Source organism: Anoplophora glabripennis, unplaced genomic scaffold, assembly GCF_000390285.2.
Source record: "Anoplophora glabripennis isolate ALB-LARVAE unplaced genomic scaffold, Agla_2.0 scaffold387, whole genome shotgun sequence".
NCBI lineage: Eukaryota > Metazoa > Arthropoda > Insecta > Coleoptera > Cerambycidae > Anoplophora > Anoplophora glabripennis.
This window is the reverse complement of record NW_019421739.1, coordinates 209555-225653: the sequence shown is the minus strand read 5'-3', so window position 1 is coordinate 225653 and position 16099 is coordinate 209555. Positions and strand designations below refer to the sequence as shown.

The following is a 16099-nucleotide window of genomic DNA, read 5'->3' as shown; positions in this document are numbered from 1 at the left end:
TCAAAATATGTTTTTCTGTACCATCGATTTAGGGCTTGTATACAATGCAGTGGCGGCTCGTGACATTGAGAATAGGTGAAGCATATTCATTGATTGACTAAGAAAAAAATAGCGCTGCGGGTGAAAATTTTCAAATTTTCAAGGTCAAACGACTTTAAATGAATCTGGAAATTTTTAGTTGCATTTGCAACATTTCTCAAAAACACGTTCGTGAGAAGGATTTGGTTTTATAAAAAATAGAAATATTAGTCCGGCTTGTGGACTTCTGCGAACATTAACGCACACCGTACATGTATGTTCCAAAGAAGCTTTGTGGTTACGATAGCTTCGTGCGACTCCCAAAATTGTTAAATCCCCCCTTATTCCACACGCCCGACTTTACACCCACAATTAAACACGACATAACGAAAAGTTTTTTTAAATGAACACTTCCACACAACCACTTATACTATTAATTCCGAATCTTCCGAACGTACACATTGTCTTTTAATTTCACCTTTTTTCCATATCGAGAGAATAAGACACAGGTCTCTCGCAATTTAAAAAATCCTTTTTGTACTCAGTTTTCCATCTGGAAAATGGCGTTTCCAATAAAATACATACTGGATCATACATAGGAAACATTTCCACAATTATTATACAAAACAAATATTAACTAAGAACAGTTATAATCGTGCACTAGGCGACGCATATCATATAAACTGTTTAAAGGCAAGCGAATCAGGCGATAGGCGATGATAATGCTGATTCAATATCCGCGTCACTTCACGCCGTATTTTTCTCCCATGTTGGCCGTCTCCTTTCCATGACAACCGCCGTAAACAACCTGCGAAGAGAAGCGGAATTTAGACCAGGGTCGGCAACCTATGACCCGCGGGTCACCAAGTGACCCATTTACTAATTTCAAGTGACCCATTTACTAATTTCAAGTGACCCACTTTATTTCCTAAAAAAAGTATAATATATAAAAATAAATTATAAAACAAACATGAGACGAATATTTTGAGAATAAACAAAAATTGAAAATAGATACTTTGTTTTTGCACGCACGTCAATTTTGAAATAACCACTTTTTTGGTTTTTGTTTGTTCATGGCAATATTTTTTTTTAAATAATTATTTCAAATATAAATGTGAACAAATATTTTCACAAATGAAATTTATTTTAAGCAAGAACAGGAGCAGGTTAACTACCGAAAATTCAGATGCTTGTATTCGTCTTAAAACGACTGACTATACACCAGACTTGACTAAATTGACGTTACAAGTTCAACATCAGGGGAGCCATTAATATCGAAGAGAACGTTTATAACTAAAGTTCATTCAACTATGTTTGTTTTTATAATAATTGGCATTTTATTAGTTTTTATAATAATACATAATTAAAGTTTAAAAGCGTATCGTAATTATTTTCTTAATAAAATGTATCTTATTATTCATTAAAAGACTGTTTTAAAATGAAAATATCACTAACCCAAACGTCCCTTTAATATTCACACTGTGGTTGATTTTAACCCGCAGCCAAAAAAGGTTGCCGACCCCTGATTTAGACTATTCTGACCTGCATCACATGCGTATACTAAACGTTGTACGGTACGAGGTTGATGTTCCCGCTCAACGAAGGCAATGTTTTTTTAGAAGGCGTTCATCGTGCAACTATTCTGTTTATTTATGCATATTAAATAAACAAACACAATACATTTTCGATATAGAATTATACCTAAATTATAAAATTTAAAATAATATTAAATTGCACAACCAAACGGACATTTTAGGTGAAGCGGTGCGTCACTTGTGTCTCCTGACGATCCACCACTGATTTATCCACATTTCGGTGCCGGTAATGAACTCTTGTCTTCCTATCCCTTTTCCAACACGTATACCCAGATCATGATTCCTTGTGGGAATTTTAATATTCATTTTAAGCACTCCTTGTGGAAGGCTTCCAAGACAACAAAAATCCCTAACACACTATCAAACTCGGACCATTGAAAATTAGTTGAGCTCAATATTCACTTGTCCAAGTAGTTTTCGATTTAACCCAAGCTAAACGTTTCTTCTAGAGTTCCATCAGCAATGGTTTTTCTTTTGCTTTGACAAAAACAAAATTTATATTTATATTTCGACATTAATAATTATTACTCCCAAGGATACTTTACCTTGTAAAAACTAACCGAAGTTGTGTATCTGATACCTCAATATGTTAATGTCAGTTACTTGGCTCCACACCACAGAAATTTGTCTCACAGGAGCCCTTTGGTATTTGCAGACATTAACAAGATCTGTTTGTCACTTTTGACAGAGAACCAGAACTCTTTACATGACTCTACATTATCAGTACAATTTACAACTGCGTGTCATAGTTTCGGTACAATTTTGTTGCGACGTCACAAACATAGACATACAAATTATGACAATGGACATTTGTTACTTAGTGACTACATACTCGGTTTATGCTGCATCTGAACATTACAAACAAATTAAGCAAAATATGACTGGGCAGGGTTTACAGACCAGAACAGATTAAATATAAAAATAGTTGTAAAATGAGGACGTTTATGTAGAATTCGCTTATTCTAAGGTTGTGTGATATTAACTGTTATTCATTCATCAATTAACATTTTTCTTTAAAAAAATATTTGATACTTTATTAAGCTAGGTTAAAATAGAAATTTTGGATGGGCAAGTTAAAATTTCTTGAGTGTTGCCTTTTTTCAAGCCACTATTTTTCCTCAAAACTGAAAAGAATTACATACTTTGGTAAAAATTTATTAATTAAATAAACATCCAAATATATTTAACTTAAAGCAGCAGTTAAATTAAAATCAGGTTTATTTTTGCTGAAATACCTATTGAAATCTAACTGTGACAATAGCTGAAGTAAATGTTCTCCACTGATTTTTTCGTGTAAGCTGTAAAGAATAAAAAGTAGGGACTCAATAACAGTATCACTCCGTTTCTGAAAGATCTCCAGTTCCTCCAATTCTGGCTCGGTTAAAATAGCATCCCATGTGGTTGCAACCAGACAAAACTCATCACATAATTCTAGTAATTTGATAATTACATTGTAAACCTAAAATAATTAGGGAATCTACTACTCAAATCATCAATAAATATACAGGCTGTCTGCAAATTTCACCAACAACGTTTGACTGCATATTCACGACGATAAATATGATCTACGAAAAAAAAGTTAAATTAAAACTTTTTGGTTTTTGAGTTACAGGCCAAGGTGTCAAAAATAAAACTAATTTAATTAATAACTTCATAACCCTTTTACTGATCACGTTAAAATTTGGCACATTTATATGAACTATTATGGCATATTATTTCCTAAAGCTTCAGTCAAATCGATAGACTGAGTGATAGTTTTCTCTGGTTACCTCTCCCTTTCAGCGCTCAAAACTTTTACAGTGGTCGTATTTCTTTAAAACCAGCAGCAACATTGAAAAGGTCGTTTTATTTTAAAAAAATATTGTCACTTGAGAAAATAGCCTACAGAAAGCCATTCTTGAGAAAAATGGCATTATTTGCAGGTCTGTACGTTTTTGGTTTGCATAGCTTTGAGTTCAGTAGGCGATGAAAACAAGATGTTGATTGCTGTGGCCATGGAGACTAGATAAGGAGCACGAACTCATACGGGAAAATTGACAAAATTCGAAAATCGAAGCATTGAGAAGTCTAAACCGACAACATGGCAATCATCTTAGAAATTGTCCAACCATAATTTATCGACTTTCTATAGTCAGTTTTCAGTTACACTATAATATAGTATATTATTGGTTATTCAAAAAAATATGGATTGTGATATACTCTATCTTATATGAATTCCTTTCCCATCAATTATTCCTATAACCTGCTCTGGAAATTCATATTGGGCAAAATATTGTTCGATTACAACTGCCTCATTATCTCGGCCATTCTATAATTTGTGGAGACAAGTTACTTAGCAAGTATGTAACTTTTCTAGTTGTTGTAGAGCTTAAGACAATGCAAAATTTACCAGAATCATGGGTGAAATAATTAAAGATGGCAAATTTTTCTTCAATTCTGTTAGCTACTTCCCATATGCTAACACGGAAATGTTAAAAAAACTTGGCCACTATATTCAGGTACAGTAATTTCAAAGTAGTTCTTATTTTTTACTCTTTCTGTTTCTTAGAATAAATCTATTTCATCATCACTCAAGCTGGACAATGCGTCTAATAAGTCATCTGAATCACTGGACTCAAAATCGGACATCTGTAATATTTTAAAAAGTTTATTTAAAACACCGAGTTTTTTTATATTCTATTTTTTATTACCACAAGTAAAAATTCCATATTAAAAATACAAGAATTACAATTTTTTTAAAGGCAACATCCTGTATAAAATGTGACTATTTTTTACTAACATTAAACTAAAATCTTTAACAAAGTAATTATCAAAAACATAAACCTTACTTATAGGTTAATATTAAAAAGATCACGTCATAAATTCCTTGAAAACTAGTTTCTTTCTACAAACACCAAATTCTTCTCATAAAGCTAATATTTTTTATTATCTATTTAGTTTAATTACAGTCCGGAATGACATATTTTCATGATTTATATAATTCAAAGTAGCTTACATTATTTATTTTAAAATTTTTTACACATCACAAAAATGACATGATTGATTTATAATTCAAACTGCCGCTTTTTATCTCCCCTCTCTACATATGGGACATATGGAACACTAGCGCCCTCTTATTTTTGTAAGATTTTTGTTTACATGGAGTTCGGACTCCTTGTATTGTCTTCATGGCTGTGGCTATCAGGTAATTTCTCATCACTCCACACATGCAAATTATGTCAGCAGTGTAACAAGACAATTATTAAATGTATGAAAACTAATGTTCACAAAACTTTAAAAAAGCAACTTCTTCGGCCACTTCATTTAACTCTTGCTCAAGAATTTCAATTCAATTCTATTTACAATTTTGCCACTGGCAGAGACAATATTTTTTTTAAATAAAACGACCTTTTCAACACTGCTATCCGATTTAAAAAAATACGACCAGTGTAAAAGTTTTGACCGCTAAAAGAGAGAGGTAACCGGAGAAAATTATCACCCAGTATATGGATCTGACTAAAGCTTTAAGAAATAATACGCCATAATAGTCCAAATAAATGTGCAAAATTTTAACGCGATCGGCAAATGGGTTATGAAGTTATCAATTAAATTAATTTTATTTTTGTTTTTTGACAACTTTGAAGTCTTGTTACTCAAAAACATTTAACTTTATTTTCGTAGATCGTATTTATTTATCGTCATGAATCCAAACATTGTCGGTGAAATTTGCGGACACCCTGTATTTATAAATTATGTAGAATTTATTATACTGTTTTCAGTTTTGATTAAATATTAGTTTTCAATTAATATTACCTTGCTGGGAACATTATACTGTACGGCTGGTATCTGATACAAACGATGTTTATTTTTATATGTATGTTCCTAAAAAATATCCCGAAGTAATACTTTTAAACAGATGCCACAGCATAATGATCTTACCTCGTCGGGTGTCAAAACAAAAGTTTTTGCTAATAAATTACTAATAAATTCATGATGCACTTTAATAATATCTTCAAATTCATTAGCATTTTGAACTGCCTTTAACAAAAGAGAAAACTGAGCTTCTATAACATCAACTTGTAAATAATACTGCAAATTATTGACGAGAAATATTAAATTCTGGCGAAGTGTCCAAACTCTTCTATCACTAAAAGATGAAGATATTTCAGCTTATATAAACATAAACAGTAGTAGTACTTTATTGGTGTTAATACAAGAAGCTTACACGATTTAAAAAGTAAATAAATAAAAAATAAAAGAGTGTCAATTAGCAACATACAGAACCTTCAGAAATGATTACATGCCATAATGACCAGTAATTTTGTTTGGGACAGTAATTTTATTCAAGTTGGCAATTAAATTTTGGTAAAATTAAAACAGTAAGATAAAGATTACATTAAAATACAACATTCTGTTTCACCGGCTGGTGCTTGGTATAATTTTTTACGATTCTATTCAACCAATCAGCAATCACATTATCTCGAGCATAGACATAACGGTTTGTCATTGTTCATTGTAAACAAATTATTAACATTGGTGACGTTAAGATTTAGGGATTTTTAGCTCGACGGTCACATGGCTTGTAAAATGGATGCATTTTTTAGGCACAGACGTATTATTTATATAATAAATAAATTTTTTTACTCACATCTTCTGCTTCTTTGAAACGTGTTCAGCCCACAGTTTGTGAAGATCAATTTGTGTTTTACGTAACCGTAACAAATAACAAAATAATTTATTATACAGCTCCATCACTTTTGGATGAAAAACGATATGCAAAGGCCACTGAATTTCAAAATTAATTTGTAATTTTGCCCAAGGATTACCTGTAATTATGTCATTACAAAAATATCTGAAGAAACCATAAACATTTTGTGCTTACGTGTGTTATCTGAATTGGATGAGGTAAGCTCGAATTTCAGATAAGTTTTATCATTTTCACCATATATTTTTCTAGCTGTCTCAAGAAAAATAAAATTTAAATTCTGTACGACAGATTCAGATGAAGTATCTTTTATATGATTTTCTGCAATAGTAATGAATTGCTGAAATAGTTCTCCCCTTCCTAAAGCATAATAATCTCTGATTAAGTGCAAATGCTCAATTAGATGGCCTTCGTCTAACATTACAGACCAAAGGTACTATAAAAATAGAAGTTATAATCCATTATCTTAGCTTGTAAAAAAAGCAATGTTACCTTCGTAAGCTTTACTCTACATTCTTCAATAGTTTTCTGAAATTCAATATTATCAAAAGTTTGAAATTCCAAAGATTGAACTTTTCTGTAATATTCAATATCTTTCCCTTCCCATATATCTCTTTTATATTTAATTTGATAACTATCATCACTAGATCTCTTTGGGTCATTTCTTACAATCCAAACAATTCTTCCCATAAACAATATGCTCTCTGCTGTGTCTTCATTTATAAATAATGGAACCATATTCCAATTTATATAGAATTTTCTGACAACTGGAGGTTTTCTTATTCTACTTTTCTTCTACATAAGAAAATATTAATTTTGATTAGTAATGGATGAATTTACAATATTTGTAATAAACTTTTATTTTCTGTCAGCATCAACAACAGTACAGTGTTTTAGATTTTGGTCTTTTAGGATCCCATGTACAAGGTGGCTCGCCATAAGTGTTCACCCCCTATTATAAAAAGTGTAAGGATAAAAATTGTAGGTAACCTTCTAAATTTTCAAAACTTAAAGACAATTGAGCATCTAATTACAAAGACGCATATTAGTTTTTTTAAATAGAACATCTTGTATATTTTCGCAATGTTTTATTGAGATTAAATTGATGATATAAAGTTTGAAGAGCTTATCTATAATAAGCAAGATATGGCCAAAAGAATATACTATAATTCTAAAGTATTAGAAAGATGGTACCAGTCTGTGATGCTAACAAATTATATTATTGTTAAGTAGGTATAGATTCTATCAAACTTTATACAGGGTGTCTCATAATTAGCTGCCAACCCTGAACAGGCCGATTCTATGATCAAAACTAAGTAAAAAAGTTCATATGAACATGGGTCCGGAAATGCTTCCTAAGGGCACAGGGACCCATTGAAGAGGGAGGAATGGAAATCATTTTTTTGCAATATCTCTCAATCGCGTTGTGATAAATGAATGAAATTTGGTATACACAGCTAAATTTTGATGAGCAATTTGATGGACTAATCCATTTATTTCCACAAGGTCCATTGGGGTGGGTACGGGGGGGCCCTTGGTACTTTGCGTGTGTAACTTTTTCATCTTTGACTTTTTAACAAATTGGACAGCAAATTCCGTTTTCCCGAACTGTTTTACGTTAAAAAGGTACTCTTGTTTCAAATCGTTATCTTTAACGGTTTCTGAGAAAATCGCTCTTGAATTAATCCCACTTTGGTCAATTTCATAGTAATTTAAACAAAATTATCAAGGTATTCTTATGTCAAAGTATTGTCAACCCGATTGCCAATTTAATAGTTCTAAGCGAAAAAAATGGAAGAGTTTACGGGACAAGAGTTAGTTGATATGATATTTATTTATGGCTTTTGCGATGGTAATGCTGCAGCGGCAGAACGCGAGTACGGGAGAAGGTTTCCAAACCGAAGGCTGCCATCAAGGAGGACATTCCCTACGGTATTCCGCAACTTAGCTGCAACCGCCACTTTTCGAAAGGCACCGGGTCAAGGACGTCCCAGGATTAATAGGGAAGCGGAGGTCCTTGACGCTATTGAACAAGATCCTACGACTAGCATACGGAACATTTCAAGGCAAATAAATGTTCCTCGGCCAACGGTACTACATATCTTAAAGATTTCCTTAACAGAATTGATTAGATGTGCTACTAACATTTCAGGTTGGAAGAATATTAAAGCGACAAGGTCTACATGCCTATCACTATCGACGTGTACATGGCTTGATACCAGAAGATTTTGCGCCACGTATGCAATTTTGTCGCTGGATTTTGTCGCTGGACAACGAGCAAGCTTCCAAAATTTTGTGGTGTGACGAAGCTACTTTTACCCGAAATGGAAAATTAAATTTTCATAATTCTCATTATTGGGAAGAAGAGAACCCACATGTTGTTCGGAGAACAAACTTCCAGCAACGGTTTTCCATAAATTTATGGGCGGGAATAATTCACGACACTCTGATTGGACCTATTGAAATTCCACAACGTCTCAATTCAAATCTTTATTTAAACTTACTTCAAGAAAATCTTCCCCAAATTCTCGATGATCTGCCTCTAAATTTACGACGTAACATGTTTTTTCAACACGATGGAGCCCCGGCACATAGTGGTCGCAATGTTCTAAATTTCCTAAACGAAAATTTCGCTGGACGGTGGATAGGGAGGCACGGACCGGTAGCTTGGCCGCCGCGTTCTCCCGACCTAACCCCGCTGGACTTCTTTTTCTGGGGATATCTAAATCAAAAAGTTTACGCCACCGAAGTCGATACCCGTGAGGAATTGCTGCAGCGTATCAATGATGCAGCCAATGAAATTCGTCAAAACCGTTTTAGCATCTTAATAGCTTCGAGAAGTGTTACACGTAGGGCAAGACTTTGTATCAGAGAAGGTGGAGGGTTTTTTGAACAGTTTTTAAAATAGCTTGTTGTCTGTTATCAAAATTAAGTTTCCATCTTATGATCCCTTCGAAAAGTGACGGTTGCAGCTAAATTGCGGAATACAGTGAGGAATGTCCTCCTTGATGTCAGCCTTCTGTTTGGAAACCTTCTGCCGTACTCGCGTTCTGCCGCGCAGCATTACCATCGCAAAAGCCATAAACAAATCATCATATCATAATTGTTCTACATCAATAATGTGTATTACTGATTACGTATTAAATTATTATTATTATTTTTTGTTTAAATTACTATGAAATTGACCAAAGTGGGATTAATTCAAGAGCGATTTTCTCAGAAACCGTTAAAGATAACGATTTGAAACAAGAGTACCTTTTTAACGTAAAACAGTTCGGGAAAACGGAATTTGCTGTCCAATTTGTTAAAAAGTCAAATTTAAAAAAGTTACACACGCAAAGGACCAAGGGCCCCCCCGTACCCACCCCAATGGACCTTGTGGAAATAAATGGATTAGTCCATCAAATTGCTCATCAAAATTTAGCTGTGTATACCAAATTTCATTCATTTATCACAACGCGATTGAGAGATATTGCAAAAAAATGATTTCCATTCCTCCCTCTTCAATGGGTCCCTGTGCCCTGAGGAAGCATTTCCGGACCCATGTTCATATGAACTTTTTTACTTAGTTTTGATCATAGAATCGGCCTGTTCAGGATTGGCGGCTAATTATGAGACACCCTGTATAGTAATTTCTCTATTCCACATTCATTTTGTTGAGCATTAAGTAGGTACCAAATATACTTTCGCAATGACATCCTTGCAATATAATCTTAGTTCATAAATGACTGTTATTATGCAATATGGGACATTTTACTTCTTGAAATAAAATCTGTCATTTGCACAGCGTTAAGTAAATTAATTCTTCAATGCAGCAGATACTGTGCAGTCATGGAAAATTAGACAATATTTGCCCTTTTTCCTAAAAATGCCAAGTTGGAGGCTACTTGATGATACAATCCTAAATAAAATATGGAAACAAAGAGATCCTTTTGTAGTAGCTGTTTTTCATGTCTGTATTTGTCAAAGGTGATAAGAGAACATCAAAAATACAAAATACTTCTTTTAATGATTACATTAACAATTTTCAACATATCAGATATACAGGGTGTAGACTTTCACTGGAATAAATTCGAATAATTTTTTGAAAAATTCCTGACACATTAATGTTTGAATGTATTTACCTACCTTTTTCAAGCAATATGCTTGCTTTTTTTTGACCCCTCATTGGAAAGATGACAGAAAGACGAATCCAGCATACTGATCACATTTATTATTTTTCAAGTGGTTGAGAGTTGCATACCATTAAAATGTGATTGTTAAGTTTCTTACTTTTCAACGTAACAATTGCTCAAAATGTGCACCATTTGTTGGCAACATCAATGTTATTTGGTTTTTGAATGTAAATCTTACTTTTGAGATGAAGGAAAGAATAAGAGATGAAACCAGGCAATAACACCGGAAATGTTACGTAATGTAAGGGACGAATCACAGATTAAGATGTTGCAAACAAGTAAATGGTGCACATTTTGAGAAATTGTTACGTTGAAATGTAATAAACTTAATTACATTTTAATGTTATGCAACCCTCAACCTCTTGAATAATAATAAATGTGATCAGTACGCTGAATTTGTCTTTCTGTCTCCTTTCCAATGAGGGGTCACATGCATTTGAAAAAAAAAGTAGGGGTGGTTTCCACCCTCCTTGAAGGGCTACATTTAGCATATTGCTTGAAAAAGCACATTCAAACGTTGACTTGTGTCGAGAATTTTTCGAAAAATTATTTAGTTCCTAGGTAGAGAATTTATACCAGTTAAACTCTCCACCATGTATACAGTATCGGACTGGTCATATAGTCGAAGTGCCATCTGCCAGCCGGCCCCCCAGCTGCGCGGGCCCCCTGCCCTACCTACTCCCTGGTTTACGACCACATGTAAAATAGTTCATTCATACTGCATAATGCCACCCGGGTCCTTTAGGCCCAGTCCGACCCTGCCTGTATATACTCATATTGATTATATTTCTACCATTTTTAGTTTCTATTTTGAATAATTATTTGTACTAGGTAGCTGTTTACTGGGTATTACTGTATAATTCAATGTTAGTTGAGGCATGTAGCCTCATTTGATATTTTTTAGAAACAAATTGTTAGAAGCTGTTTGAATTACCTTAATACATTTAAAAAATTATTAAATAATAACACACCTTGTGGCTAATTTTAGGTGTGCCTGATTTACAGGTCATTTGCACACACTTCTTGTATGTGCAATATCACAGTTCTTCTATGTAACGTCTAGTCATATTTAATTTAATAAATTATTCAGTCGATAGCCGCACAGGTTAAAGCGTCAGTACTTAAATCGTGTGCATGCTCTGTGCAGGTATGGTAGGATGGAAGAATGTTGGCTTGGGTCAATGTGCGAGATTGACACTGGTTGGCATTTGACCACCCCCCTAATTAATGAGGTTTTCCAGGTTTCCCTCATTCCTGTACTGAATGGTGATTAGGGCCTACCCATGAGTCGTTCCTGGGCACAAATGAGGCCTACATAATAATAATTTGCCGCCTCCTCTCCCGCACAAGTCTCCGACTTATGGGCTAATTACAATTATCAATATAACATTTAATAAATTAAATAATTTGTCAGTTCCTGCTGACGAAAATTAAAAGTAGTCACATTTTAACGATGAAACTTGGAACATATATCATTTTTTGGAAAATTTTCAGTCCCATATAGAGAAAAAATGGAAATAGATTTGAGGCAAAACAAATTGAATTAAGGTTTGCCGACTGACATGGGCACAGCTAGGTGGGGGCAGGGGTGTGCATGGCCCCCTTTTTTTTTTAGAATCAATTAATCAATTCAAAACGTGTTCAAATTTTATATTGGTAAGTCGCTGATTGTGAAAGCTTTTTTTTATAAAGGCCTCCATTGAACTTACAGCTCTGAGCCCCACCCTAAGCAGGGTTGTTGACCAAATTTCAAAAAGTAGATAATATAATTCTACACGTACTAATTAGTGTGTATGCACAATTAGAGATTGAGAAATGCGTCGGAACAGTTTTAAAATAATTATTTAAAACTGAATTTTTTATAATATTTCAAAACGGCTGTGACATCATAAGGGGCACCTTGTAGTGAAATTATGTGTAAATGATTGCGCGAAGGAAAAAAATTGGAGGAAGAAGATGCTCTGTCAACACTGGCAGTAGTGTCAGTCTGTCAGTGACATTGTCGCATAAAATATTTTCAAGTCTACGAGTTATTTTCCTTAATCTTCGAATTCCTTTATTAAGTAAAATTATTATTTAGTAAATCATTTAATATCTTCCTTCCCTTAGAATTAAAGCAGAATGTGTGAAACGAGATTTGTGAAAGCTATTTCGCAAATTTTACCGAAAATTAATATTTTTATGATCATGAATTGAATTTTTAAAAAGAGATGACCATTTAAATATTGGCGAAATCAGAGGTATAAAAGCAGTCAAGTAAGGATTAACATATTTAATGAATGATTTTATTGTGTTTATTTATAATATAAATAATAAATATAAATACCTATTTATTTATAATAATGCGATAATGCAATTGGCTATGTGGAATGTGGAACAAAACACCACTTAAATTTTGTTGAATCCATTACAACCAGGAAATGAATAATAATTATCACAAATACTCTTAATTGATAGACTGTTGTCACTAGTGTCACTATTGTCACTTTTGTTTAAAGTTTAAAGAACAGAAAACAGGGCAATAAGGTTTGATGGACAATTTTGATATATTTTCTTCTTCTTCAAAATTATGCAATAGGATCGCTACTAGCTTCTTGTTCAATTGCCCCTTATGACGTCACACTAGTTTTTAAGTAACACAAAAATTCATAAATGATTTCTACTACTAATTTGTCATATATTTAAAATTTTACTATACAGGCAGGTCCTTCTATATAAAATCTTTGTAACAACAATTTGTATATGGTTTGTTTTTATAGTCAACAACCCTTATGCCCATACCGACTGAATATGAAAGAAATATATTCTAGAAACATGAAACAGACAAGTAAATAAATGTATAAAGTGCACTGAGATGCTTACGCTATAGTATTATTAATTGTCATTAAAACTATATAGCTACAAATTTCACATACTTTTCAAAAAATGTAATTTTTTTAATATCTTTTTCTCCTAAACCAAAAATCTCCTTTTATATCTAGATTGCCCTTATTTGGTATTCACTCAAGCAAAAAAAACTCCTTCTAATGTTGTAATTAAAAATGTTCTCAATCTGATACGGATTCTAATTGGCCACTTATACTTAATTTATGAAGTAATCATATTTTGTTAAATATTTACATACAGGATATTTACAAAATATCGAGGTGAAAATTATTACCAAATATAATTCAAGTTTGTTAAAAATAAAAAAAACATCTGTATTTATCCGTTATTGAAAAAAAAGAACAGAAGAGTTTTTCAGATCTAAGGTCAGCAACCTCTGTTATAATTTACTTTGCAAACATCCTTTGAACATTTTTATGAAAAATATCTATGTCAATATATAAATGATTCCCTAAAAAATGGTGTAGACACCATGCTTCATTGTCAAAATGTGACCACTTTATTTTTTACCAGCCAGCGACCACCTTAACATCTCTAGTGATGGGCAAAAATGTGACACACTTCTAACGTTACAAGTATTACAGGTTCAGAAAAATTCTGCTTCTTTGTAACATCGTTGAGTTATCCTGAATACTACATAGATCTAATATAGTATACTATGGATGGAATGCAGAGAGAGAGGACAGGGGACAACATGTAAAGTGGGATGAAACTAGTCTAGGGTCACGTGACTTAGGGCACTTTCAGACTTATCACGGGCGATTTGTTATATCCACTACGTGGTATTAAGTGTTATTTATTTGACACATAAATTTGAGTATTTTTTTATTGTTGTTACTATTTAAAAGAAAAATAATTTCCTAATCAGAAATAGAGTCGCTTTTTAAATCAATGTAGCATGATTTTATCCTAGGTCATGTGACTAGGGCATATTGCTGCCGCTTTCGCTGTTCATGTTGGAACAGCTAAAATGCGCAAAAAGTGGGCTTTGACTCCATCCGTATACTACTAAATCTATGGTAAAATCCCTCAAGAATTATATATAACTATATCAGAAAGATTGAATCTGGTTCTGTCTTTGCTTAAAAATTATTTTATTAATCAAATTTCTAACAAATTTGTGAGGTGTCAAACGTGATAAATTGAGTTATTTGTATTATATTAGAGGATAGTGATTTCTAATATAATTATTCTGTAGCTATTGCTATTTTTGTTGTTATAATAACTGGATATTTTCTTGCACAAATGTTGCAAAAACTACCTTAATAATTAAATATATTAAAATGCATAGGTACCAGTCAAAAAATTACAGTAATATATTGTGTTACTCAGTTCTAATATCTAGTTACTGTAATTTCTAATTCCCCATTTATCCGAGAAAAAAAAAAATCCTTATTACAACATATGTCCCTTCCAACCTACAGTTCTGCAATTCGCAGTTTTATATTTCAAAGGATCTGATGGTTACTTCTCGTAGTAGTAACAAGAAATGGTGTTCCAACAAAATATCATTACAAAATACGAGCCACCACTACATCTCATGGAAATGCTTATTGACAAGCTTATTGTTTACTATTTTGGACTAAGGACCACTTCAAATAAATCAATTTCACTTACAAATGTTAAAATTTCACTACTATCTAATGATGATTCTTTCATTTGTTCAGGATAAAGAAAATCTTCATCAGCAGTCTTTCCATCTATAATGAAAAATTCCCCAAAAGCATCCACTAAATCTCCATAAATTATCCAATTACACAAATGTCTATAGAAAATCGTATTAATAGATTTAATTATTCTGAAAAAAAGGTGTATAAGCTTAATTTTTGTTTAATTCATTTTCAATTTGATAACTTACTGATCAGCTGCGGTAGCTATCTGATCCATTCCACAATTAATATATTTATGCAACCTTCCTATTAATAAACATCCATGTACATTGTCTTTTTCTATAACCTGGATCATAGAAAGTAGTACTTGAAAGAGTTTTCGATATTTTTCTATAGAGCTAAGTATAAATGTTAACGATAATTGAGGATTCTGTAAAAACATATCTTCCAGTCTGATAATTTCTTTTCTGTAATCCTCTAAGACTTTATGCATTCCACTGCAAAAGGCATTGATATAAAGACCTGCAGATACTTTCATTGTCGATTCTACTTTCGTGGTCTCAGATGACAATGATGATGTAATTCCTCCTAGTCCTACAAATCACAACAGAAATTAAATTGCCTTCATAAATTTTAACTCACCTCCTCCATTTGGAATTTGATGTAACACACGTTTGCTAAAAGCTAAAAGTTTATAATAATCCAGTGCAATTTCCACAATGATTTGTAGCAACTTCTGCTCCCCAGGATGTAGAAATTCTTGTAATTCAAATAAATGAGTCCACTAAAACAAATTTCTGAAATATATTATTATATAAACAACCGTTACATACTTCATTAGTATCTAAAATATCAACTTCACTTGGACAATTCCATAAATAAAATAAAGTTTCATGAATCATGATTACTGTTTTACTGTTGAATGGAAATTAATAATTCTATTAAATTAATTCTCTTAATTTTTAAATTTTTTGACAAATAAACAGTTTGCTTTTGTGAACAGCGTTGCCAACCAATCGGAGCTGCTTTAGGGTGTAGAACTTCAAGCTCCTCTTATTAGTTTGGGTCGTTGAGTTAGAAGTTTCCACTCAACGTTTGTTCCAGTGTCCAGTTTATGTTTTTATTTTTCAT

General features: G+C 32.7%; 1 protein-coding gene across 1 annotated transcript; it reads right to left on the bottom strand.

Moving 5' to 3' along the window:
- Nucleotides 1–2793: 2793 nt before the first annotated feature.
- Nucleotides 2794–15897, bottom strand: LOC108908419 (gamma-tubulin complex component 4). Its single transcript, XM_018712454.1, has 10 exons — nt 15802–15897; nt 15611–15752; nt 15217–15562; nt 14976–15156; nt 6790–7092; nt 6475–6733; nt 6241–6418; nt 5532–5739; nt 5406–5474; nt 2794–3072 (listed from the first exon to the last, which is right to left on the bottom strand). Exons 1-10 carry the CDS (start codon nt 15868–15870, stop codon nt 2797–2799), a joined length of 2031 nt encoding a protein of 676 aa, XP_018567970.1. The 5' UTR covers nt 15871–15897; the 3' UTR covers nt 2794–2796.
- Nucleotides 15898–16099: the final 202 nt, after the last annotated feature.

What these genes read in the sequence shown, in the direction of transcription:
- LOC108908419 (XM_018712454.1), bottom strand. Translation starts at nt 15,870, where the DNA reads ATGATTCATGAAACTTTATTTTATTTATGGAATTGTCCAAGTGAAGTT. An exon ending in ATAGCTACCGCAGCTGATCA is followed by an intron (nt 15,157 to 15,216) that starts GTAAGTTATCAA and finishes CCTTTTTTTCAG; the next exon opens with AATAATTAAATCTATTAATA. An exon ending in GTAGAGTAAAGCTTACGAAG is followed by an intron (nt 6,734 to 6,789) that starts GTAACATTGCTT and finishes CTATTTTTATAG; the next exon opens with TACCTTTGGTCTGTAATGTT.